The sequence below is a fragment of the Dendronephthya gigantea genome, unplaced genomic scaffold (genome assembly GCF_004324835.1).
Source record: "Dendronephthya gigantea isolate DGI-Jeju-01 unplaced genomic scaffold, DenGig_1.0 000127F, whole genome shotgun sequence".
NCBI lineage: Eukaryota > Metazoa > Cnidaria > Anthozoa > Malacalcyonacea > Nephtheidae > Dendronephthya > Dendronephthya gigantea.
The window spans coordinates 176,329-201,977 of NW_021163137.1; the positions used below are offsets into that span (position 1 = coordinate 176,329).

General features: G+C 34.6%; 3 protein-coding genes across 4 annotated transcripts; 2 read left to right on the forward strand and 1 right to left on the reverse strand.

Annotated features, from left to right (window-relative positions):
• Window positions 1–944: 944 nt before the first annotated feature.
• Window positions 945–13,974, forward strand: LOC114535864 (transcriptional activator GLI3-like). Of its 2 annotated transcripts, none has more exons than XM_028557183.1 (5): window positions 945–1,099; window positions 9,049–10,447; window positions 12,117–12,278; window positions 12,784–12,894; window positions 13,520–13,974. In XM_028557183.1, the coding sequence occupies exons 2-5, from the start codon at window positions 9,059–9,061 to the stop codon at window positions 13,793–13,795; spliced, it is 1,938 nt and encodes a 645-aa protein (XP_028412984.1). In that variant the 5' UTR covers window positions 945–1,099; window positions 9,049–9,058; the 3' UTR covers window positions 13,796–13,974. The 2 variants fall into 2 exon arrangements, with proteins under 2 accessions (XP_028412984.1, XP_028412983.1); XM_028557182.1 differs by lacking the exon at window positions 945–1,099 and adding an exon at window positions 8,684–8,905.
• A 152-nt stretch (window positions 13,975–14,126) lies between these two features.
• On the reverse strand, window positions 14,127–17,079 carry LOC114535865 (leucine-rich repeat-containing protein 42-like). Its single transcript, XM_028557185.1, has 4 exons — window positions 16,836–17,079; window positions 15,238–15,613; window positions 14,658–14,922; window positions 14,127–14,499 (listed from the first exon to the last, which is right to left on the reverse strand). Exons 1-4 carry the CDS (start codon window positions 16,987–16,989, stop codon window positions 14,377–14,379), a joined length of 918 nt encoding a protein of 305 aa, XP_028412986.1. The 5' UTR covers window positions 16,990–17,079; the 3' UTR covers window positions 14,127–14,376.
• A 79-nt stretch (window positions 17,080–17,158) lies between these two features.
• Window positions 17,159–25,291, forward strand: LOC114535863 (exosome RNA helicase MTR4-like). The gene is made up of 30 exons (XM_028557181.1): window positions 17,159–17,419; window positions 17,675–17,744; window positions 17,827–17,889; window positions 18,013–18,125; window positions 18,256–18,316; window positions 18,396–18,509; window positions 18,585–18,617; window positions 18,774–18,831; window positions 18,982–19,106; window positions 19,272–19,370; window positions 19,685–19,781; window positions 19,935–20,066; window positions 20,322–20,401; window positions 20,474–20,584; window positions 20,670–20,771; window positions 20,972–21,097; window positions 21,271–21,421; window positions 21,519–21,631; window positions 21,724–21,783; window positions 21,882–21,950; window positions 22,266–22,394; window positions 22,616–22,726; window positions 22,905–22,997; window positions 23,100–23,195; window positions 23,285–23,382; window positions 23,563–23,628; window positions 23,813–23,918; window positions 24,112–24,331; window positions 24,523–24,627; window positions 24,792–25,291. Exons 1-30 carry the CDS (start codon window positions 17,181–17,183, stop codon window positions 24,842–24,844), a joined length of 3,093 nt encoding a protein of 1,030 aa, XP_028412982.1. The 5' UTR covers window positions 17,159–17,180; the 3' UTR covers window positions 24,845–25,291.
• The last annotated feature ends 358 nt before the right edge of the window (window positions 25,292–25,649 follow it).

Here is a 25,649-nt window from a genome sequence, read left to right on the forward strand (position 1 = left end):
GATCTTCTGCAGCGATAGCAGTGTATCACAAGCCATTTCTGTTAAATTTCGTTTACTAATTATGCAGATATCCCCAACATTCTTATCTAATTGTTAATTTCCCGTGATCGACGTTAATAAAGGCACAAATGTTGATTGCCCTAGGTACGATATGAGGAGCAAAATAAGTGTTTCATTATTAGTAGGTTTTAACTAGAACCCAAAAGCAAAGAAGCCCAAACCGAACGCGCCACAATCCAAATTGAGATTTAAAAGGTAATTTTCTCATTTAATTAAAGGTGATTAAGTGAATGTTAGTCTTGGCACTGACTGATTAATCACGATTATTGAGGGTGCAAAGGGTTAATAGTTTTATGTCCCTTAGAAGAGCTAATAAATTATAAAATACATTTAACTGATCTTCAAAAGTTTTATTTAGAAGTCAGTTAGAAAAAACCAGGAGGGAACTTTGAACACAACCTTGAAAGAATGAATTCTCTTAAAGTAAAACTTATAAACGTATTTTCCAAACTTAAACGAAAAACGTTTCACCCAGCAAGATAGAAATAATTTGGAAAACTTCCAAACTCATCACAAACCTAAAAAATCACAATTTAAGCTTGTTTTTGATCTTTTGACAATTCATAATCCAACACATATGTAGGGGACTAATCCTTTCAGACGGAAAAAATGTATTTACAAACAAATTTGAACTGAAAACAGGAAATGGGAGAGTATCTGTTAACCTAGGATCCAACGTGTTTTATCTTCTACAATCTTCGAGTTCTTCGTTATCAGAAAGGTACACAGTTGTATAGTGAGGCGTTATAATAAGTTCTTTATTTTAAGTTGTTGTATATGTATTGTTTTAAAATATTTAAGAAACTTTTAATGATACAGCTTATAAAGGAAGTGAGTGAATAGTCATTAAACTGCGGAAATGATTCGACCACAAGTCTTAATTGGCATCAGATTACATAAAGCACGCAACTAAGATATATTTCACAAGCATTCACCGCACTGGCATCTGAACAAATTTTCCTGCGTTTTATTTTTTTCTTTCCTTTTAGCAGACTCGTGTTAACACGCGTAGATAATAATACCAGCAAGTAAACACAAGGTGAGTTCAATACAATTATTTCGGTAACCATATACAACTTTGATAGATGTTCTTCTTCCTCAATGCATGGTTAGGTTAAAAGCACGGTTAATGATGTTTAATGTTAGCACGGCAATCATCAGTTATAAATTGCAGTTAATTTACAAAGTAAAGTCAATTGATCTTTCGATAGAATAAAAGCAACAATATACAACGTTAATAGTATGCGTTACATCAAACAAGGTTTTTGTCTTTATTCAAGTACAAATTTGCGTCGAACATGTCTCGAGTGTCAAGTCGTTTCAGTATTAACTGAATTTTGTAGAAATGCATGTTGGCAGCGGATGGAACATTCAGCTTCATTTATTAAGAAATCAAATTTTAATCTGCAAATGTTAAACACTGCTGTACCTTTTGTACGTGAACCTGGGACTAAACTATATGTACAAATGCAGCAGAGATAATAACAACAAAGTTGGAGACATTACTTGTTGTCGTACTAACGGCAACGCATGCTTCTTTCCTCGACATAACACAGGTTTTATTCAAAACCCAAGATATGCGAGATGCTAATTGCCAATGCGTAATGCTTGCATGAACTATAGAAATTTCACCGGCAATATCTCAAGTCAGTGTGGCCCGAGTTTGGTGACTGATCAATCCACCGTTACAGCGCTGGTTCGATACATTCATTCAGTCGAGTAATAATAATTCTTGTACAGGCTCAAGAGGATTATGAAAACTCGAGTTCCTTCCAGGCTGAGTCTCTATTGAAAAGTGTAAAACAAGTAGTTTACAAGTACTTGGTGAAAAGATTCAATTTGGCAAAATTTCAGCATCTTATTTGGTCACACTTTAGGCGAATTACACGTTTCTTAATAATGGCAATATTTCCCATTAACTAATCATTCACAACCTTGGTTTTTCGTAGCAAAGTCCATATTCTTGCTTGATTGAATGTTAGCTATAGATTGACCGGCTGTGAACCGAAAGAAAGGTAATAACACCGTTAGCTATATATATATCTAGTTTCAAGAGAAATTAGAGAATGTAATTTTAAAATGCTTGTTCGTTCAATTAACTAAATTTTTTATCACTAACTTCCCTTTTGTGTGCGAAGAAAAACTGCTTAGGAAAGTTGAAAAAATGCTTCAGCTACCCAGAAGGCCCTCGTGTCTCAGTAATGCGTATATGCAAATATATATTTCATTTCATATATGTTGATTTTTATTTATTTCACGATAAACTGTTTATCATTCAACGTGGTTATATATATCGAATATAATTATCTACGTTTTTCTGAGGTAATTAAGATTAAAGATGGAAATACATTCATTTCCTGGAGATCATTTTAAAACATGAGACAAACTTCTACGAGTGTTTATTCATCCTTGAGTCAATATTTAAGGAAATAAAAAAAAAATTTCTAAATGATGAATTTTGTTATACATTCGCAATATAACTGGCAACACTGTTCAACATTATCCCCCTTGATCTTCAAAAATTGAAACAGTTGAAGTTTCTGAAAATACATCATTTAAGTATCTGTTTAAAATTACTAACAGTTTCGACAATTCACACGTGCTCGTAGCCTCGTACAGATTGTCTAAAATGTCATCCATCAGCATGTCTATGCTCTATAATTCTAATCGAAGTTACCAAAATACGTGTCGCTCTCCACAGCACTTTTTTGTGTTTTCCGCGGAGGCTTTCTCATGCAAACTTAAGCAGCATATTCATACAATGAGTTTGCATTTTCAGTATTCGTTTCTTATTACGCGCCTTGAAGACACGCAGAGATACCTGCCGGTAAAGAGGATTTTCATTGTGGGATTTCAGCTTTTTGAAATTTTTGTTATTTGGATAACAGTTAAAAATCTAAACAATGTTCTTGCGTCAATTGAAATCCAATTTGTCTGAAAAGGATATTGGTTTTATTCTGGAGAGGAAAGTAAATAATCATTTATATGAATTTGAAGAACATTTGTTTACATTTAGATTTAATGCTATAACTAACGAAAGAGAAAAACAAGGAATAATATGGGTTCTCCAGTGCCTTGACGTAGTAATAAAAAATAAAATTGCTTGTTTAAACGTGATTTGATTCATGGGATTACTTCAGAGAAAGATCACGTGTACATTTGACGTGATGAAGAATGGGTACAAAACGATCAGAAAGTAATTATTAATTAATTTGCCTTGCTTGACTCAAACAGTGCTCTCAAACAGGGAATAGTATACGTATCGTGTCATGCGTTGATTGGAACCCCTATAGTTTCTATATTTGGTATATTAATGATCACGTGATAAGAATAAACCATTCAGATGGATTTAACCAAACAGTAAACTTGAAGATAGATCACATGATGGTCACCGTGTATCAGGATAGGATAATAAAGCAAAATAATCATCCTATATCACCGAGGTGTTTTTCTATAAAGCCCTTATATATTATCATGAAATAATGTGATTATTGCAAGATAGGATATTCAATTAGGATTATTTGTTTTATAATAAGATAATTAGCTGATATTAATTATATGTACAGAACTCGTGATTTAATAGTGCAGTAAATACTACATTGTACATCAAAATATTTAAGTGTTCAAAAAATCAAGCCCACTACTAAGGTTTTCTGACGATACTATAGCTGAATTAGCTAACATGTGGAATGATGTTTGAAACGAACCGTACATGTATATGAACATGTATGCAGTTTCTCACGCACTTGTTCCGTTGCATCTTGAGCAGGATATACCAATTCGGAACCACCCTTTTTCCGCATTGTATAAAGCCAGCATAGTGCGACGGTCAGCACAGCAGTAGCCTGAAACCATTTGAAGTGAATTTCGTCCTATCTCGGCTGCATGACGTTTAGCACTGGTTATCATTGAAGATAGTGATTGGCAGTGGTCGTGTTTATCAAGTCATAATGAGCTATTTCATGGCTGAAAATAAATGGCAAAAAATATAATCTTTTCTTAAAAGGTATTGTCCACCATATTCATTAATGTAACTAGGGGAGGGGTGGATCTCAGATTCGGTTGCTTGACACCGGATACATACGAATATATACAGAGAAACAAACACTCACAAGAACCAATGTTTATTGCATTGATATACCACTATGCAGAAACATAATTTAGAACTAGGAACTTCAAAACACATTCTTTGAAGTGCCTCATGCACTTGAATGAATGTCTGAAGATGAAAAAGGAGTACATTTTCTAATACTCTTAAAAAAGCCGAATGTGCGTCACTAGCTGGTATTGAATAGCTAAAAATCAGTGTTGTTTTACTGAAATGCAATATAAGAAGAAAGAGAATGTATATTGTCCTGGTGTAACGCGGAAGCTGAGGACAATAAACCTAAGAGTGAAAATTTGAGATGTTTCTATATTGGGAAAAATAAAGGTGGAGTCTTCGCGTATTATATGTATTTTTGAGTGAAAAATTGAGGTCAGGCTAGCACGCGTTTTCAATCTAGCAATGTACCTGTTTTAATAAGGCACCAACATTTAAACAACTCTGACAAAAACTGATATATTTGCTTATGATTTAAAGTTTTTAAATGAATCTGAAAACACAGTCAGTTCGAAATCAGTATTTCACATGCAAGAACCGGATTTAAAATGCGTGAATTCCTTGAAAACATTGTAGCTCATACAGTAGGCTAACCTGCATTGACTCGTAGATCTTTCGTATGACAAGTAAAGCGAAAAAAGACATGCACTATAATAAATTACGAACAACAGTGGCGTCAATACAGAACTCATAAAGAATCTGGTATTAAGTGGCGACTATAGATATATATCCTCCTATATTCTATTGAACGTTAAAGGTTGATAATGGTTTTAAACCTAGAAAACAAATTTCGAAACTAAAACATGATTGATGTCTGATACTGATTAATTTTCTTTTGATATTGAATGCTACTTGTTCAACGAGCTTTGGTAAGTCGGCTAGAAAATTCAACTATAACTATAAGTCGATATATATACTATACATGAAATTCGAAACTATACACACAGCAAAATCCTGACAAAATCAAATAGTAAAATTTATAATCCTTTTATATCGGTTTCGCTTGTAGTATTGATTATTAGTTTTTAAGAAAGTTCGAGAAATCTTAAAGAATATTGTGTATGTCCACAAACAATAATCACTCCAATATATATGACAAGACACACGAGTGTGAGAGATGACAGTGCTAAAAGCTATAGCTTGCACCATACTAGGATATGGGCGTGCCATTTATGTTGAGTCGCGTAAAGACGTGTGTTAACGTTAAGCCAGGAAGTACGTTTAACTAAAATAGAACTGCCTCTAGTCCTTGGCCCTGTGTTTTAAGCTGTGCTTGGGCGAGTTTTCCTGGTAGTTTTTAATGATACCATAAGCGTGGTCACATAAACATGCATCCTTTCTCGGGTGGCGACACATGCTTCACGGCTTTGCTGTTTAACCAAGGTTAATCACGAGGAGAGGGTTTTTACCAGCTGGATGTAACTTCAAAATTCAAACTTTGTATACATGCATGCACATTTTTCAGTATAGTAACCGCGGGACGCAAGATTTATGACAAGGTATCATGTTTGTGCGGTTGCTCACGCGTGATATCAGCGCGTCCATGTAAGATCCCAAAAATTAATAAAGAACCTAGTCTTAAAGGACTATACAAGATTACAAATGGCAGTTTTATAATTATAGCCTATCCGGGGAAGATGTTATCCAATTAATATATATCTATATATGTTTTAAATAACATGTGGATTAGTTGTTGATATATTTGCTTTTTCTAACATTGACAGTCAAATTATACATTATTATACCTAAATAATTTTACATCGTTCAGTTATGTCCAAATATGTTAGTAATAATTAAGTATTTCATGTTATTAGTTGCGTCGGTCGGGTTGTTAGTGCGTGGACCAAGCTGCTTTCATTATAAAGAATAATTTGATGTCGTCGTGAAAGAAACAAACTCGGATCTCGTGAAGGAATTTTAAAACAAAATATTAGTTAAGTTTTTAAAATGCCGCATCTTCTTGTTCTTTCAACTAATTACAGTAAATTAGGAGAATGTTAAAGGAGCAACAGAATGAGTTCTTAAGATGTACCCTATTATTAAAACCGCAAAAAGAATTTTTTGTACAGAAATTGAAAGCAGTACTATGGGTTTTTTTCCGGACAGGATGTTTGTATCTAAGCACTTCAACGATATATTAAACAGCACGATCTTTCCGACAATCTTTAGGCAAAAATTTCACATTTTTCAGTTAGCAAAAGAAATAGATTTTCCTAATTGTATTCTTTCAAGAAGCTGCTTGCCTTTGTGGTTAGGTTTTCATACATCATGCATTCACCGTAATTCTGTGAAGCTTTCCAGGCATAAATGGGTGCAATATAATCATTTTAAGTTATCTCTGGCCGCTCTTTGTTATAAGTCCGCAGCTCTCAGGAATCATAACAACAGAAACTTCTAGAAGGCGGATCATATATGAGACGGTTATGGTTCTTATTAAAAGCACCTAAAATCTTGACGCCGTGACGTTTTATTCTAACTGCACCAGGCAGAAACCGTAATCTTAGGGGCCAAGTTAAATGACCGCACTTTAATATAATGTAGTCATAGACTTGAGTACGGCACAGTTTTATAATTTTATTGCGCAACTTTACATGAATTCTTGCATGTCAGGGCAACTATTAAATCAACTTTCTCTTTAAACGACATAATTAGAGAAATTTAATGGGCATATTTGTATTAAATGAAGGCTAATTAAATTTGTAATCATAATTTTTTAACATTAAATAGTATTTAATGAAAGAATTATTACAATTTCAAGATCGCTTTGTTTAGATATACATTAGCTATGTGCCTATGTCTTTTAGTGTTGCCTCCCATATGTATATATACAATTATTATTGGACCGGCAAAAAAATCATTCTTTGTGCGGTTTCAAAATATTAAAAAGTCATTTTAGTCTTTAGGTATTTACCATTACTATGTTGTATAAATAACAAAATTTCACTGATAGTTTATAAGTCTTTGTTTTATGACCAGTATGCGAACACAAAAGATCTAAAGTTATTACCAAGTGATATGACCCGCTTTTATTCCTAATGTCATTAAGATACCCGTAAGAGTTCTTTTAATTGGGGGTCAGATTTGACTTAACTTGATAGAGTGTAGGCAAACGTACCATCTTGAGTTTTCTTTAAATGGAAATACATTGTGTTGTTGTAAAATTAAAAGTTATCATAGGGTATAAAGCGACGGGGTCTTAATTCACGAAACAAAAGTTATTTTATGTCTCAATAACGTCACAACGTCAATAAATATAATACATTTGTGGATTGAAACATAATTTTTGAAAAGAAAAGAATCAACTTAAAGAATAATATATTATTTAGTAGCTTCTCTTCATTTGTTAATGCCAAATGGTACAACCATATTTCCAAGTGTGGCGAGATTTATTATCTGTTAGGAAGTCGTTTTTTTGTTTTCATAACATATTTCTGGCAATTGCGAAACATTTCTAATTACAGAAGTGTAGATTGCGTGTATCAAACTGCTAATGAATAAAACGTAAATTGTAGGGAGTCGTTGCTCGATAATAAACAAAATGGTGCTCCTGCTATTTCAATTGTCCATAAACTGAGCGGCAGGGAAACTCATTGTGTTCGTCCTAATAAGGGGGTGTTTCTGCCTATAAATGCAACCAGATTTGGTTAAATTATAAATCCGATTTTTGATGATTGTTTTTAAACTTCACTGTAATTGTCCCCGATTGTTCTATAAAAATGGTTTTCTATAAAACGCGTGAGTAAAACGCGAACTTCATACAAAACAATAATTTTTTTTCAAGATGCCGCCATTTCGTTAAGATCACATCGTGTGCATTGACGGGATGTTTGTTTTAGAGCAAGCATTGCGTGTTTTAATGTTTTGTTATACCGTTTGTTATTCATAAAACTTTCAAAGTTGGCCAACTTGCCTGCACGATTATACAAATACAACGTAATTGACTATCTTCGTGTGTCAAATAGAAAATAGGAGGATATTTTATGAAAACGGCAAATTAAATTTGTGTTTGCACGTTATAGACAGGGATTAAAATGAGAGCTGATGACTAAGTAAAGACATTCTTTTTAAGATCAATGAATTAATACCTAGTTCAAACATTGCAAAAGTCCCGACATCATTTCAAATATCACATTGTTAGATCTGTCAATTTAGCTGTCACCACAAATATCTATCTCAATAGTGCTGTGTCTCAAGCTCGGCCAGCTCTTTCGTGTTCAATTGCCTAAGTTCATGCTGCGTTTGCTTTGAAATTCACTTTGAGAAACAAAACATCACCGTGCTAAATGGAAACGGCCGGTTTAATCGAATGAGTTAAGTAATTTGACAAATTTGGGACATAATCTTGAGCAAAGTCTGCCGTTATCTTAATCAAAATTGTATTATTGACAAAATATTTCAAACCAACACACAATGTTTGCAAGCAGCCGCTTATCAATCACGTGATAAAACGCTGACCCCACTTAGGTAACTTGAGCTTTGATTGGTCAAAATGTGAATAAAGTGATCTTTGCGGCTGACATGGAATTCTCAATAAGGGCACTCAAACAGAGATATCCCGCTGATCAAGTTATAAGATATCGAGTCTCTTGGCTTTGAACATTCACCGATTCATACTCTCTTAACTACGTTCGAGTACTTCAAACGATAATTTCTTATCATCCTTTCACAACTTTACACGATTGTGCCTGGAGGATAGGTAGTGTACCAAGTGTAGGACACAGTAAAGACGTCGTGTAACTCCGAGTATGTTTGTTAAATCTCGTTTTCTACCAAAGAAATGACACATTGTTTATTAATATTGCACAGCCGCCTCACTGAGTTTCATCTCTCAAATTTTGTACTTTATGCTATATGTACAGGTATGTTATATCTTCTCTGTGTTCTAGGTTATCCGTGATGCAACTGTCTGGATCAGGTAACCTGTTTTATGGTAGACAGTGTGCTCAGGGGCAGAATATGATGTATTCAACATACACTAATGATTTTCATCTGACAAATATGAACAATTGGAATGGCAAAGTCGAGAATCAAACATCAAATCAAGCCTCGAATCAATATCTAGTTGAGACCAAGAGTGGTATGTCTGCTCCGTTCCACAGCTCTGCTATGACCGCGCAGACAAACTCAACCTTCAATACTGGCGACGGCTACGGTGGCGTGCGTGCATTAAATTATAACAATAACATGAATGATAACTCAAGATTTTATCATGGAAGTGAAGAACATCTGTCGGCGCAGAGATGTAATCAAACAACAGTCAGCCATATTGAAAATAATCCCAGTACAAAACTTTTCAATCCTTTCTCGTTAAATCCTGAGATGTCGGGAACCTCGTGCTCCACTGATGATCGTGGTATCTCAAGCACGCCGAATCAAGCAGGAGCGTACAACTATTCAACGCCTAACTCCGCTCATTCAAGGAGTTCAAGTTTCATTCAAGGAAATAATAATCTTCAAGGTAATGAATTACGCGGCAATAATCAAGCGGGAATGAAAAACGCAGCAAGATTGCGCAGTTTGTCAAATTCCTCCGTGTTGCCTGATTTACCACCTCTAAACTTAACCAGCATTAAAACACCGAACACAAACAACTTCCAAACAACATTTGAAAACCTACGATCCCCTTACCAGGACCCTGCTCACGAATTTACTCAAAACGCGATCATTCGATCGATGCAGCAAACTCCCCAAACTCCGACTCCCCAAACTCCGACTAACCATTATTCGGATTATTTCAAAAGCCAAAAACTGGCGGAGAAAATAGTCCCACCTGTCGTCAAAGTTGAGGTAGGATTAGACAGACCAATACCTGCAAAAAGAAATCCTAGCTTGAAATTAGAAAAATCTTCTAAAGTATTAACTGAGCATAGTAAGAGTCACGGCTATAATAATAACCCATTCACAAATGACAATCGTTTCACCAACAATTGGATTGGACAGAAAAGTGAATCACAACGCATTATGGAAGAACATATTTCTGCAATCACCGAGACTAGGAAGTGGCAGAGTAATTTTCATCCCGAAAATAACGTTCCTGAAGGAAAACCCGCGCAGGAAAATGAGCAGATTTGTAAATGTGATTGGACAAACTGTGGTATAATCTTTCACGAACAAGATGATCTAGTAAGACATATTGAGAAAGTTCATATAGATCAAAGAAAAGCAGACGATTCTTTTGTTTGTTACTGGGAAAATTGTGTTCGAAAGCAGAAACCATTTAATGCAAGATACAAGTTGGTCATTCATATGAGAGTTCATAGCGGAGAACGTCCCAATCGTTGCACGGTAGGTAGCGTTCTGTTTTCATCAATAATTAGCAATATTTCACCGGGTAATAAATCATTATAACACCTTGCTTTCTAAATCATACACCGCGCCCTGTGCACTGACATGCGGGTTTCATGGAGTGTCACAGCTAATCTCAGGAATTCATACATCCTGAGAATGTCTTCTATAATAACAATTTAAATGTTTTTGTTAATATTAGAAAGTAATAATACAAAAGGTTGTTAGTCTCTAATAAGTCGGATGAAATATAGTTTCTCTCAAAGTGCGCAGAGTAAAGTATAACGTATTAAAATCCGCGCTAAATTCGGTCCTGTCAGTTTTTGAAAGCCATATGAGGAGGCCAAGGTGACAAACCGATTATTACAGTGGAAGCCGCATTTTTGGTTTGAAGATGATAAAAATAAGAAATGATCTAATCATTCAATCTTTTTGGTTAATTATATTGCTGATTTTTTAAACAATAGTTTTAGCAATTTCACACAACGCAGCAATTAAAAATGCACACATAGTCTGTTATTATCTGCACTGTCCTTCCAAGATCAATACTCATTAAAGATTACTTTAATCCTTCCACTGCATATTTATGCAAATGTTTTTTTGTTTGTCCAAACTTTACAATATTTCTTTGTTCAAGACACGACGAAAAAAACGAAATATTATAGCTGGAAGATAGAAAATTCTTTACGGAAATATAAAACTTTTTTAGCTAAAAAGTATCATCTATATTAGCATACCAAAGACAAAGACATCGCCCAAAGCGGGAAAAAAATGACAATTTTGCATAAAACGGATATTTCACGTTATGAGTTATTTGCAAACAATGTTAAACTCGAATGTCAAGTGTTCAATATCCCTACACGAGGGTTCATCAATTTCATTACTAAAACTATGAATGACTTGAAGATCTTAGAAGCGGTTGCAACGTTTTATTACTAGAGTGTTCTTTGCAAATATTTCATAAAATTCCTGGACATATGCGGTTCATTTTAGAGACCGTTCGTGGCGGCTTTTCTTTGCTTTCATTAATTATATGTAGTGATCATTCAATTGTGTAACCATGACAATATCGGGCATAATGAGAGAAATATTCTTGTGATATAAAAGCTGATCAACATCTATTTTCGTCCCTCGTTTCCTTCCTAATTCTGCTGAGGAAAAACAAAATAAGCATCCGGCAGAAATAAGATTAAAAATATTACATCGTTCAAGTCAAGTTTAATCTTTTTTGCTATATCCATTTCATTGAAAAAGGAAAAAATTAGTCCATGCATGTTTTCTATCTATTTTTAACTGGGAAAAAAGCAGTTGATATCGGCTTCCTGAAGATATCGTCTTCCTGAAATATCGTAAACAGACTGCAAGTGTTATCATCTTGGCTAATATAAAATAATCTTTTCCACAGTTTTTTCACATTTTGAAAACTAACTTTACTAAGTGGGTTTCATTTAAATAAAATTCAGAAATTGTTCTTTGCAGTTGCTGCATGAAACTATGATTTATAAACGGTACTGATTTGAAGAGAAATAAAGTGACCACAATTTTGGGAAACGTTCAGGAACGTTTGGTTTTTTATTCTCAGGCTTATTCATATTTATACGGGAGTGTCCCTTTTGCTTATAGTACTATTAAGGTGAAATAATTTAATCGCTTAGTTCTCTCGTTTTAGTTTCTTGGATGTAATAAAGCATTTTCAAGACTGGAGAATTTGAAAATACATCTTCGCTCCCACACTGGAGAGAAACCATATTTATGTACATACAGAGGTTGTCCTAAAGCTTTTTCAAATTCGTCAGACAGAGCGAAACATCAGAGGACACACATTGATACGGTATTTATCACTTGATTTTCTCAATCAAAGAATTATACCTAAACTGACTAAACCATCTAGCTCAATTTTTCTCAAACACTGGTTCATCATTGAGGGTTTTTGGAACGCTAGGCATATAGCAATTTATATCTCTGCAGTTGGGCAATTTATGCCAAACAGATCCAAAAGTTTAAATAGATACCATACACTCTTTGTCTAAGAGTACGAGGAGATTTATTCAATAAACTGTTTCTCAGGTGTTCACATGTTTATAGGCCTGCAATTTATACTTTTGGCAACCTCATTTTCAAACGATGTTAAATTCTAAACAGTTTCCATTACAGCTTAAATATGTTAGTTAAATTGACAAACTTACCGTTCTGAGTAACTACATGCAGTCAAAATGATTAAAATTCCTCTGGTCCTGTATGGAAGTGTTTCATTCACGTAAATTCTGTCACCAGCTATTACAGTTCAATATATGCTGTCAAGGCTGTTGTATAGTAATTTAATATCTGCCTTGTAGAAACCTTACGCCTGCCAATTTCCTGGTTGTCCTAAACGATACACTGACCCAAGTTCATTAAGGAAGCATGTTAAGCAACACAACGACAAGACCAGACAACCTGGCAAGAGAGTAAGTATTTATTTATGAATACATTTTCCATACGTTTAATGACGTGTAGACTGCAATGGTATTTGTGCATGGAAATAAGATATTTAATTAAGTGAAGTGTAGTGAAGTGAAATATGCAGTGAAGTGTAAAACATAAGAGCCAACAAAGGCATAAACGAAAGCAGATGCAGAACGCAAAATGTCTTCTGATTTATCTTTGTAAACCTCGGAAAAGTTATCCTTACCAGCGTAATACTGGATGTAGACTTTTGCGTCCGTTATGAGCCTCGACTAAAACACAGTTTATGATATGCATGATGGTGCTTCAGAGGTTTAATTTGTGGTGCTTGGTGTTTAGATTTTCACCGGCTGTAACATTAATGCAGTAACATTTTTCTAACAAAGTTCCAATACTGGCACCGATTGAATAAGACTATGTAAGAAGTGTCTGTTGTGAGTCTTGCACAACATGCATTTAAATGGGCCATGAATTGTCAACATTTTAGCAAATGTAAATATCACGGTCCTTTAAACAGGCAGCTAGCTCAAATACCACATGAATACAAAGATCTCAAAATTAATAACCTTGTACGTTTTACATTAACCTGAACTATTTCAGCTAAAGTTAATGTTTCTATCGTTACAGGGAGGCAGAAAAGGACGCGGCAAAACTGCAAAGAATAAGAAAGAACTGTTGGCAGCTGGAGTGACATTTAATACCCCGATGACTTCATTACCAGCATTTCTAGAAAGCAGCACACGCTTTCTGGAAAACACAACCGAATCTTCTGTTTATCCAGCTGACATTGTTGGTTTTTCTTCAAGCGAACCTTTAAATTTCAATGATGTCAGTACAAGAGACAGTGATTTAGTAATTCCAACATTTGTTGATACATTAAAGCCAGTTTTATCAAGTACCTAAATATTTTAATACAAAATATATCGAAGTATTAATGTTGACAAAATATTTTAAAATATGCACCATAAAGGGATATTATGTTTGGGGGGATTTATATACATTTTTAGCAGTTTGTTGTATCTACGGGGACAGTCTGCGTTTTCGTACACGTTAGTAGATTCTTATTATGACTAGGTATATACAACTTTGTATTTATTCCTTACCGATGTTGAATTAAAATATTTTCAACAACTCTTCTAGTTTTTACTATTATCTACACCTGCAACTAAGGAAAGTTTTGGTTGTTTCAATCAACAGAACGTGATTTTATGAATATTTCAGATAACTGTTTAGGAGTTTTGTTTCATTATGTTTATCTAAACCTTCATCTTTGACATGCGTTTTACGTTCCTTTTGACACTTGAACGCAGAACATTTGTCACTCGTAACTATTTCTTTTTTTGATTGGTTCTCACCACGCAGGGTCCGTAGGGTACCTGGTAAAACATCTTCCACTGACTGAAGTAATACTAATGGATAATGATTGGTATTAATCTTTCTTGACGTCATCACAGCTGAAGTATCATGTCGTTGATAGAAATTGTTTAAAGTTCGTTTTTTCCATTCCATTCATTTTTTTGTGCATTCAATTTTGATGATAATTCAGAAATAAACGAGGCAGCCCAACCACTGGTTATTGTAGATGCGTCTTGGCTGAATTCTTCTATCTGCAGTTGAATAAAGAATTATTGATAAATAAGAAAAGTGATTCTTTGATCTCATTGCTGTTGTGAAAGAAATAATTAATAGTGGATTCACTATTTTTTGACGACACAACAGGTTGATGTGAAAGTCACTTTTACTAAAGCAAGAAGATCAGACTTACATATGAGACCAAACTAAAGTTCATTATTTTTTTAAATCTTGCAATACCAGGTGACATCGTGACACCAGTCCCAGAAAGATTTAAACATTTGAGGTGAGAAAACTTAAATAATGACTTTAAACAGAAACAAGTAAGATCGGGATTGCATGAGAGGTCCAATATTTTGAGAAATTGTGGTCCATTATTGAACATCCTGTAAGGCAGAGACCATGTTGCCAATCCACTGTCAGTGAGGCAATTGTCCTTGAGATATAAACATTCCAAACTACAAAATACAAATCACAATATAGATTTAATGCATGTAATGATTATTCTTGACGGTCTTGTTACGAGTTCGAAAGTCTTTTCATTTTATTTTAAATTGACGGCCATGGCGCATGATGCTCACAAGTATGATCTACCGGGGAACCGCCTGTTCAGTATATATATGATCACTTAGATTTTACTATGATCCTTAGTGTTTACTATTTTACACCAGAGATTTTGTTGAAAACTGCCAAACTAAACATACAATCTTACGCTGATCATCTGTATAAAAAATATTTTCAATTGTGTAAATTCTCAACTAGAATATTAATACCTTTTCATTCTTCCAATAAAGTTTAAATATTCATGTTTATTCCCCAATCGACAATGACTCAAGTCTAATTTTAGTAAATTGTTGAAACATAGAAAATACGGCAGAAATTCATCAATTAAAATTGTTTCTTCTTTTAAACACAGATCTTTTAATACAAGCTCTTTATAAGCTTCACAGAAAATCTTCAAATAAGCTGGATTTTTATGAAAACTTTCAACTTGAAGAGCTTCAAGGAACAATTCATGACCAATTGTCTCAGGAAAGTCATCCAATGACTCAAGAAGATGAAGATTCTTGGTGGTAAAGTTCTTACAAATTTGAAATAAACTTCGTGGGGACTGTCGGTTTTCAGAAAGCTGTCTGACACAGGAGGCACCTGAAACAAAATGATGATTTTGATTTTTGCTTGATCATTTGAAAGAATTTTATAAAACAAGTGTGTTTTGATCGTGCAGGCCTAATGTCTCGTAACTTGTTTGTGATAAAGACTATGATGCATGCCGTATTCTTAATGCACTGTTCAAAGCGAACCTATTATGGTTAAATAATGGTTCCACAGTCAAGATCAAGAGTTACGTCAATCGAAGAGTGTTTGAACGAGTCGGCTTGGATTTTAAAATCAATATCACAAAAAACATCGCCATGGAAAGAGCAAAGAGAAGAGATATCTTTGTTTGTTTGTTTACATCAATAAATGCATGCTTCGTGACTCACGCAGATCATTTATAGGAATGAGGTATGTTCTCAGTAATTTGACGCCGTTCAGCGAACAAGTGATCTATCAAATATGGCAGCGACCAAGCCTCCTCCGCAGAACTATGTCTGCAGGCATCTCTTAGTCTTTTACTAACCCATGCCTAATATAATTTGATTAATACATAAGAGATGCCTGCGGAGGAGGTAGCGACGGTCAATGGCGCAAAATGACCTGGGAAGCGATGCAAGTTTTGGAATATTGTTCATTCACTTTTTAAAAATTGATCTTTTTTAAAACCCTAGATATGAGTATAACTAACTGGACCAGTAACTTATACTCATATCTAATAATCATTAAAACAATGGACGAATGGTTTAGTCCTAAATAAAAATGAATTGCTGCCAGTAATGGTTGGAACTGAAAAAGAAGAAATCTCTTTGCCATAGCTTAACATTGGATCCAAGTTTTCTGGGGTGGTCTTTTTACTATTGATCTTTGAATTGAATTGCATTGCACTGCACTTCCCTGTTTGAGATACTCTGGTCATTAGAGAATCATGGAATAATATATGACTATGACTATTATTATTTCAAAATGAAACTCTAACATATTTACAAATCATTACAACATTTGCATGTAATGATACTGGTTTCACTCTTTCTGCTGAATTAAGTTAAGTTTGTTTAGGTGTAAACTAAAAGGCTATATTGACAGGCAGTTTTGCTAGATAATCAGTATACCTATTGAATATGTGATATGACCATGACCTGAGGGAGGGGGAAAGGAGGCTATTACTGCTTTTAACTAATTTAAGAGATATGAAGAGGCTTATCTCTACCCATAGAGATTATCAATCAGTACAAGGACAGCTACTCTGCTTGTTATTATTAACATAGATTACCATGAACAACATCACATTCTCTCACAATCTTTTTTGCTGACGATTTTTCATATCCTGGGGGAGATGTAAGTACACCATGTCTATCACTAACATAAACCAGACTGGCGTCCTCAAAATTCAAACACTCATCACTTGTTCTTTTTTGATAAGACATTATATTTGAAAGAGAAGCCTTTTTTATACAAGGCCTGTGCCACTTCTCCAATAATATACTGCTACTCCTTTCTAGAAGTGATATAATATGCTAATAGTAAAACACTGGTTCAATCAATGACTGACTGGTCACTGGTGGGTGGATTCCCTCCTCACAATGCTCATAGTTATCCATCATTATCATGTTCCAAGATGGCTGATTTTGGAGGTGATGATTTGTTTGCTGTTTTCGATCATGTTGAGAGCAAGAAAGATGAAAAAGCCTCGGATATTTCAGAAGGTAATGTTAAAGACTCAGTTAAACGTATTTTCCAACAACGAGGTGAAAAACGAGGCCTCGATGACAGCACTGATGGTATACAACGTAGTGAGATTGAGATCGATGGTGGTGACGATAAATTGAAGAAAGTTAAGAAAACAGACGATGAAAGGTACAGTGATAGAATTAACCTCAAATATATAGGCCCGAGGAAAAATATCTTGTCATACGTCTTTTTGCAATGGGGAATCTTTGTAGTTCATGCACATTGATAGCATGTGCCTGATTTTAATTGTTTGTGAATTACACTCTTTACTTATTAAATTATGTTTATGAGATGCACATGCTGTATTCACTGCCATTATTCACTTGTTGTGAAAACTAGCTATTGGTATTTGCCTAATAACTTGAATAATTTAATTTATAGTTCTATTTTGGAATCTGTTCCTGTTGTTGAAATTATTTCAGTGGATACATTTGAAGCTTGTACTCATGAGGTGAGTAAAATTATGATTGTTTATGCCACCATGAGTCATGGCAACTGTGTATTGCAGAAGAAACCAAAATTCTTGTTCTTAGGTGGCAGTTCCTGAAGGTGTTACATACACTGAGCTACAGGTTCCTACAACTAAACCAGCAAAGGTACAGAAAATTGTTTGACCAAGCTTATAAGGCCATAGATCGATGATCGACGATCTAAGTTGAATGTAAAGAATTTCATATTACAGCACCATCAGCAATAACAAGTTATGAAATTTATTATAGGAATATCCATTCATTTTGGATCCCTTCCAAAAGGAGGCTTTGAGCTGCATAGAAAATACTCAGTCTGTGTTGGTTTCAGCTCATACCTCAGCAGGAAAAACTGTCGTTGCAGAGTAAGTTCTTTATAAAATAATTTGTTAGTTTCCTTACCCTTGCCATGCTTCTTGACTTTCTAGATTTCATACCATGGGATATGCCTGAAAATATGGTTTGAGGATATAAATTTTGTATATTTTTTTCTAGATATGCAATAGCTTTATCTCTAAGAAACAAACAACGTGTGATTTATACAACTCCAATAAAGGTTAGTGCATATAGGTCATTTTAAGGTATTTTACCTCATTTAATCACATGTACTGTATCTTTGGGTTTGTTTATTTCAGGCTCTCAGTAATCAGAAATATCGTGAACTTTATGAAGAGTTCCAGGATGTTGGTCTAATGACTGGTGACGTCACCATTAATCCCAGTGCAAGTGCTCTGGTTATGACAACTGAGGTTAGATATCAGAAATATATTTTATTGAACTATTTTCATGAATATTGCAATTTATTATCTGTTTGTTTTGTATAGATCTTAAGAAGCATGTTGTACCGTGGCTCAGAGGTACGTATATCGTAGATTTACCAGATCGAATCCTAAACTTTGCGAACAAATTGTTGTAATCAATGCAAGTCATTATTAATAAAAAAAGCTTCTGAATATGGTACCTTTTTAGTTACACAATCTTTATATATTTCCTGGATATATTTTGTGTTGCAGGTGATGAGAGAAGTGGCTTGGGTTGTTTTTGATGAGATTCATTACATGAGAGACAAAGGTAGGCTGGAAATTTTTCAGTGTGTTTAAATTAATGCATGTAAAAACCTGTTCTCAACAATTGGTGTAAAACTAGAGTGCATTTGGGATGAATGATTTAGTGATGCTTTGTTGTGTTATTTGTATTTGTATGATATATATACTTTTGTAGAGCGTGGTGTTGTATGGGAGGAGACAATTATCTTATTGCCTGACAATGTTCACTACGTTTTTTTATCTGCAACTATTCCAAATGCTAGTCAGTTTGCAGGATGGATAGCCCATCTTCATAAACAGGTTTGTACATTTGTGCCTGCAATTTCAATGCTAATTATTATGGTACACCTGCTGTATCTGGTAAAGAAGGAAGCAATCTTTATGAATTGTAATGTTTTAATACAAAATAGAGAGTTTATTGCTTTACATAGAGTTTGATTTATTGAACTAATGTTTTATTACTAGCCATGTCACGTGGTGTATACAGAGTTTCGCCCAACCCCATTACAACATTATATTTACCCAGCTGGAGGAGATGGTTTGTTTTTGGTTGTTGATGAAAGTGTAAGTTCTTGAAATGTTCATTAAAATATTGTAATATATTCTTGGCAAAATATTTACTTGTGCATATGGAGGTGTGGCTAATAAATAGTGATAATATTTAGTACATGTTCAGACGAATTATGTGCTGTTTTATTGTGTGCTGTTTTAAACATTACAGTGTATTCTGTATTTCTCATTCCTCATCAACCAATGCACAATTCTGTTGGTTTTGGTTGTCATTGCATGTGAGAAATAATAACTTTTTTTGACAATTAGTTCGACCTTGCTGGATTCCTTGTCCATTTCGCGTAACTTGATGTATTCATTGATTTTAGGGAAATTTCAGGGAGGATAACTTCCAGAAATCTATGGCTGTGATTCAAGATGGGCCTGGGTCGGGACAACAAAAAGGAAGAAAAGGAGGAACAAAAGGTGAGAAACAACGAATGACGTCATCTATTCAAACAGCTCTTGTATGGTCCAATGTTTAAAAAATAGGTATGATGACGTACATGTGCTTACATGGGAAAAATGCAACAACGTGTATTTATATTTTAACATATAGTTTTATATGTTGTGTTTCAGGACCTTCAAACACGTTTAAAATCGTGAAGATGATCATGGAAAGAAAATTTCAACCTGTTATCGTATTCAGTTTCAGTAAGAAAGAATGTGAGGCGTATGCATTACAGATGTCCAAGTTAGACTTCAATACAGGTTTGTGTTTACTCTGTTGTGTTATTTGGTATCACTAAATTTGAGTTTGGATAATCAGTAAAAGATCATATAATTATATACTATACAATACTATTCACTTTGAACTGCGTGATTGCTGTTTATATAAACTGCGGTTTTAATCTTAAGTGTCGATTTCTTCTGAAGTAAAAATATTTGATACTCAGCAGCATAACTAAAGAACCAGCGTATAATACAGGCGTAGGAACCTAACAATTCCGTGTGTTTCTTGTGTAGGGGAAGAGAAGAAACTCGTGGAGGAGGTTTTTAATAATGCCATTGATTGTTTGTCAGATGACGACAAGAAATTACCCCAGGTACAGTAGAACCCTTCACCCTTGAATAACGTTCTTAGCTGATTAATTGTTAACCTTTTTAATTTTTTTCAGGTGGAGCATGTCTTGCCCTTATTAAAACGAGGCATTGGCATTCATCACTCGGGATTGCTTCCTATTTTGAAAGAGACAATTGAAATTCTTTTTTCCGAAGGTTTAATAAAGGTATTTATATGTCTGATGTAACATGCAATAAATTTATTGCTACGTTGAACATTTTCCATCCTTACTTTATTTTGTTTTGTTTAAGGCTCTGTTTGCAACAGAGACATTCGCTCTTGGCCTAAACATGCCCGCCAGAACAGTTGTGTTTACAAATCCACGGAAATTTGACGGCAAAGATTTCAGATGGGTAAGCAATGGTTTAACATGCTGTGATCATGTGGGTTATCTTATGACGTTTCTAGAAAAGGCATGTGTTGTGTCTAATGAGAGGTTGAGGCTGAGGTAATATGGCTGTGATAAGACAGTATCTTGTAGGTACACCACGTAAGTATTTGATACTGCAAAGAATATTAGTATGAAGAATATTAGTATGTGATTTGTTTGTAGATAACATCAGGTGAATATATTCAAATGTCAGGACGGGCAGGTAGACGAGGTTTGGATGATCGCGGTATTGTAATTTTGATCATTGATGAAAAAATGGGAGCTGATGTTGGAAAGGGATTACTAAAAGTAAGTTGCTGGACATTGTCTTGTTTATGTTTACCTTCACACATTTATACATTTATCATCGAAGAATCTATAAATTAATTGTTTACTGTATTATAGTCGATCGCGACGTATTTTACCCCGGGTTATCCCACCCCAATTTTCCCACCCTATACATATCGTGCGTTGTTGTTTAGGGAAGTGCTGATCCATTGAACAGCGCATTCCGTCTTACTTACAACATGGTGTTGAACTTGTTACGAGTGGAGGAAGTTAATCCTGAAATTATGTTAGAACGATCATTTTATCAATACCAAAACTACGCTGCTATTCCTGAGATGGTTAAACGTATGTATCTGCATATTATGCCAAATAGGAGGAAAAGTTACTCAAATTGTTTAAATGTGGATTGAAAATAAATGCGGGTGAAAAATGTTTTTACCAGGGTTGAAAGATCTGGAAACCAAACGAGACGCTGTCGTGATTCCAAATGAAGAATCCATCTCTTCGTTTTACAAAATAAGACAACAATTGAAAAAACTTGGAAATGATATGTTGGTAAGTTAAAATAAAAACCATAGTAAACATATTATCTCTTTTAACATTAATTAAGCATGCAATGGATTTTAATGCAATGATTTTTCTCATAGGGTTTCATTCATCAACCGAAATATTGTCTACCATTTATGCAACCTGGACGTCTGGTTCATGTGAGTGATCTATTTTATTTCTTCGCCCAATAATCGAAGTTTCACTTAGTCAATGGTTATTATATTTCCTATAGCTTATTCTATATATTGTCGTTTAGGTCAAGCACGAAGATATGGATTTTGACTGGGGTGTTGTCATAAATTTTCAAAAGAAAGCAAATCAAAAGGTAAAAAATGTTATTTATAAACAACGACGATTATCTGCTAAAAGAGTAAATATAGCCCATATGCACGCCACACTCGTCATCGTTAGAAAGGCTAATTGCATGCAGTGTTATACAAATAAAAAATTGTTTGATTGAAATAGTCTACTCTTATGTAACGAAGTGCATTGCTTTGTTGATTTGTTACCTGCATGTGATTTACCATTTGAAAGCATCGTCACATCAATCCTTACATCTTATATCCCAGTTAACATTCCATGCAATTCTTATGTTCCTTGTTTCTTTCAACCTAAATCCAAGTTTATTTTCTTTCGACAGAGTGAAACAATGTCTGAAGAATCATTGTACGTATTGGAGGTTTTAGTAAACTGTTCTTTAAAACCTAAGAAGACTGCAACTGGAAGTATTCCTAATCCATGCCCTCCTGGCGAGAAAGGAGAGATGCAGGTGCATGTGAGATGAATTTATAAGAGAACTTTTATATGTCAACATTTACGCTCACCTTTGATAAATAAAACGTCGTTGCTCTGAGCGGGATTTCAACTCCCAGCTTCAGTATCTGGACCGCCAGATTTATTGGTCATTGTTTGAGAAGAATGCATGAATATAGATGTCATGAAAAGTCTAAAACGTATTCAAGATATTGATATTAAAATCTTTAATTCCAGGTGATCCCAGTTCTTCTTCAGTTAGTTCAAGCTGTGAGCAGCGTGAGACTTTATATTCCTAAAGATATCAGACCACTTGATGCAAGACAAAATGTTGGAAAATCAATACAGGTTAAACACGTGTTCATAAACTATAATGTTTTAAAATACATCTATTTCATGGACAGCAATACTGTATTGGTGTTTGCTAGTGCACGTTATTTACACGTCCAGTCTCGATAGATTTTGTGTTATAAAACTTTCGTGTACATGGAAAATATTTATTTATTTATTTCTCCCCACCGTGTAGGAGGTAAAAAAGAGATTTAAAGATGGTTTACCACTATTGGATCCAATTGATGATATGGGAATTAAAGACGAGGGTTTAAAGTCAATTGTTAGGGTACCGCTTGATATTATTTTTTATTACGAATAATATATAAGCGTCCTGAGTGAAACTTGTTTATATGGGATATGATATAATTATAGATCATCTTTTTTACAGAAAATCGAGGCACTTGAACACAAGATGTACACACATCCCATGGAGAAAGATCCCGATCGTGACTCACTTTATGAGCTTTGTGAAACGAAATCTAAAGTAAGCTCAGCATCCTTCACGCGCCTTATCGTTTTCCTACTGCATGTTGATGAAATAAAGATGAAATATTTCATTGTCTTTTTCTCTAGTTCAATAACGATATAAAACTAGCGAAGAAAGAAATTAAAAAATGTCGAACCATATTACAAATGGATGAACTGAAGTGTAGAAAAAGAGTTTTGCGAAGGTAAGGGTCTGAAGGAGAAGAACTCGTGTTAGATATAATCTTATCTTTTTAACATTTCCTAATAGTTCATTAATGGTTGTCTATGGCTGCCCTTATCCTGGCGTCTATTTGTTCATTAATTTACCTTACTATTACCTTACCTTAACATGTATCGCGCGTGTGTTTGATATTTTATTTCAGACTGGGCTACTCCACAGCAGCTGATGTTATTGAACTCAAGGGGAGAGTAGCCTGTGAAATAAGCAGGTAAGCTAATAATTATTGATTTTCTGCAAACTCGAAATTTGTATTGGGTCGTTTCCTCGTATCAAATTATCAGATTCAGATCTCGAACTGAACTCTCAGATAAGAATAATTACTATATCACTAAGATAAAGCAGCCTGGTACGCGTACTTTCTGGGTAATATTTCTTCACTTCTGTACGTGTAGCGCCGATGAACTTGTGTTGACGGAGATGATTTTTAATGGAGTTTTTAACGATCTGACTGTTGAACAATGTCCGGCATTGTTAAGTTGTTTTGTTTTTCAAGAAAAGGTATATGATTTATTTTCAATTGCTAAATTACCAAGTAGCATGAATTTGGCTATTCTTATTCTGATTACCAGTTGTTTTTTTTCTGATAAAAATAAGAGTATGCCTGTATACTCTTATTTTAACTCAATGATGGAACCTTATTTCTGATCTGTGTACATGTCAGTTTAATCAGAAATAACTATTATCTTATTAGAGCGGGGAGATGCCAAAAATGACAGAAGAATTAGCTGGGCCATTACGACAGCTACAAGAAACAGCTCGACGTATTGGGAAAGTTTCTCAAGAAGCCAAACTTAATGTTGATATTGAAGATTATGTTGGCTCTTTTAAACCACAGTTAATGGACGTTGTTTATTCTTGGAGCAAAGGGGCTGCATTCTCCCAAATCTGTAAAATGACTGACGTATTTGAAGGTAAAATACTGGATCAGTTTGTTTTTATTCTTTCAATAAAGTAGGATTTATTTTCTTCAGTAAGAAATACATTTATTTGCGAAAAATGTTTGAACCCACGTACAAGATATTAGTACACGTTTCTTGGTTGATTTATTTCATGCAGGTGATTAATACCTATACACACTAAACTGTGTGTTTTTTTTCTTCAGGTAGTGTCATCAGATGCATGCGTCGTTTGGAAGAACTCCTTAGACAGATGTGTCAAGCTGCTAAAGCTATTGGAAACACTGAGCTCGAAAATAAATTTGCTGAAGGTTTGTATAATAGTTCGTTACTATTTGTGGTTGGCTGGCTTGAAGCATAACTTACTTGATTCAGGCTCTTTCGTTCGTGCTGTTTTGCTTCATAATTTTTCATAGTTTGCGTATCTTTGTAAGTTGAAAAACGATGCTGATCTGTGTGTGAAATGTATTAACAGGAATTACAAAGATCAAAAGAGATATCGTATTTGCTGCCAGCCTTTACCTGTAAGCGAGGAATTACGTCGTTTGCAAATTGTAGATGAAGTCTATACCGCAGTATTTCACGATGAGATGGAGTGTCTTGATCATTCTGTGACATGTGAATACCATAAAAGACGGCAAATGAGTGTTTGACGGGCTTGAGTGATGGCGGAGACTGAAGGTGACGCCATAAAGAGGACGAATCAGAGAGATATAGGCATATAGGCATATAGCCTGTCTGAAAGATCTTGCTCATTTCTCCAGTGAATGGTCGGTCAGGATATCAGCTCATTGTCCACATGTGTTTATTTGCTACAAAATAAACAAGAGAAAGCTGCAGAAATTATTTTTAAAACTGGAGAAAATAACTTTAATTTCTCTTTAATTGAAGAATGACTAAACATAACTTTGTGAACAGTCGCTTATATGTACGTATATTATCACAAATTGTATAGCTTTTAGTAATAAAGGTTGAAGTTTGGCTGCCATCTCTTAATATACATTAGCAAGCGTATAATGATGTGTGGATTACATCGGTAAATATTAGGACTTTTAGTGAAGGTTTTAAGACTGGGCAAGACTTGCTTTATTTCCAGTCGAAGACAATCTATGGTAGCGTTCCAATTCCTTTCGGTTCTATGGCAACGATGGCAATTAAGGATTTAAGGGGCCGAATCAATATTCATAGAGCAGGTGTTAGATAAAGATATAGATCTAGAAAACTAGACAGAACTTGAAAAGTCCGATCGAAAAAACTAGAGCAAGTCCTGCAGGAATTATACTAGAGCTCAGTGTGTCTGGTATCTACATAGGTACCTATAGATGGAGGATAC

What these genes read in the sequence shown, in the direction of transcription:
- LOC114535864 (XM_028557183.1), top strand. Translation starts at nt 9,059, where the DNA reads ATGCAACTGTCTGGATCAGGTAACCTGTTTTATGGTAGACAGTGTGCT. An exon ending in AACGTCCCAATCGTTGCACG is followed by an intron (nt 10,448 to 12,116) that starts GTAGGTAGCGTT and finishes CTCTCGTTTTAG; the next exon opens with TTTCTTGGATGTAATAAAGC. An exon ending in AGAGGACACACATTGATACG is followed by an intron (nt 12,279 to 12,783) that starts GTATTTATCACT and finishes TCTGCCTTGTAG; the next exon opens with AAACCTTACGCCTGCCAATT.
- LOC114535863 (XM_028557181.1), top strand. Translation starts at nt 17,181, where the DNA reads ATGGCTGATTTTGGAGGTGATGATTTGTTTGCTGTTTTCGATCATGTT. An exon ending in TCATTACATGAGAGACAAAG is followed by an intron (nt 18,832 to 18,981) that starts GTAGGCTGGAAA and finishes ATACTTTTGTAG; the next exon opens with AGCGTGGTGTTGTATGGGAG. An exon ending in TATTCCTGAGATGGTTAAAC is followed by an intron (nt 21,422 to 21,518) that starts GTATGTATCTGC and finishes TGTTTTTACCAG; the next exon opens with GGTTGAAAGATCTGGAAACC.
- LOC114535865 (XM_028557185.1), bottom strand. Translation starts at nt 16,989, where the DNA reads ATGTCTTATCAAAAAAGAACAAGTGATGAGTGTTTGAATTTTGAGGAC. An exon ending in TTTATTGGAAGAATGAAAAG is followed by an intron (nt 14,923 to 15,237) that starts GTATTAATATTC and finishes TGTATTTTGTAG; the next exon opens with TTTGGAATGTTTATATCTCA. An exon ending in ACTTTAGTTTGGTCTCATAT is followed by an intron (nt 14,500 to 14,657) that starts GTAAGTCTGATC and finishes ATTCAACTGCAG; the next exon opens with ATAGAAGAATTCAGCCAAGA.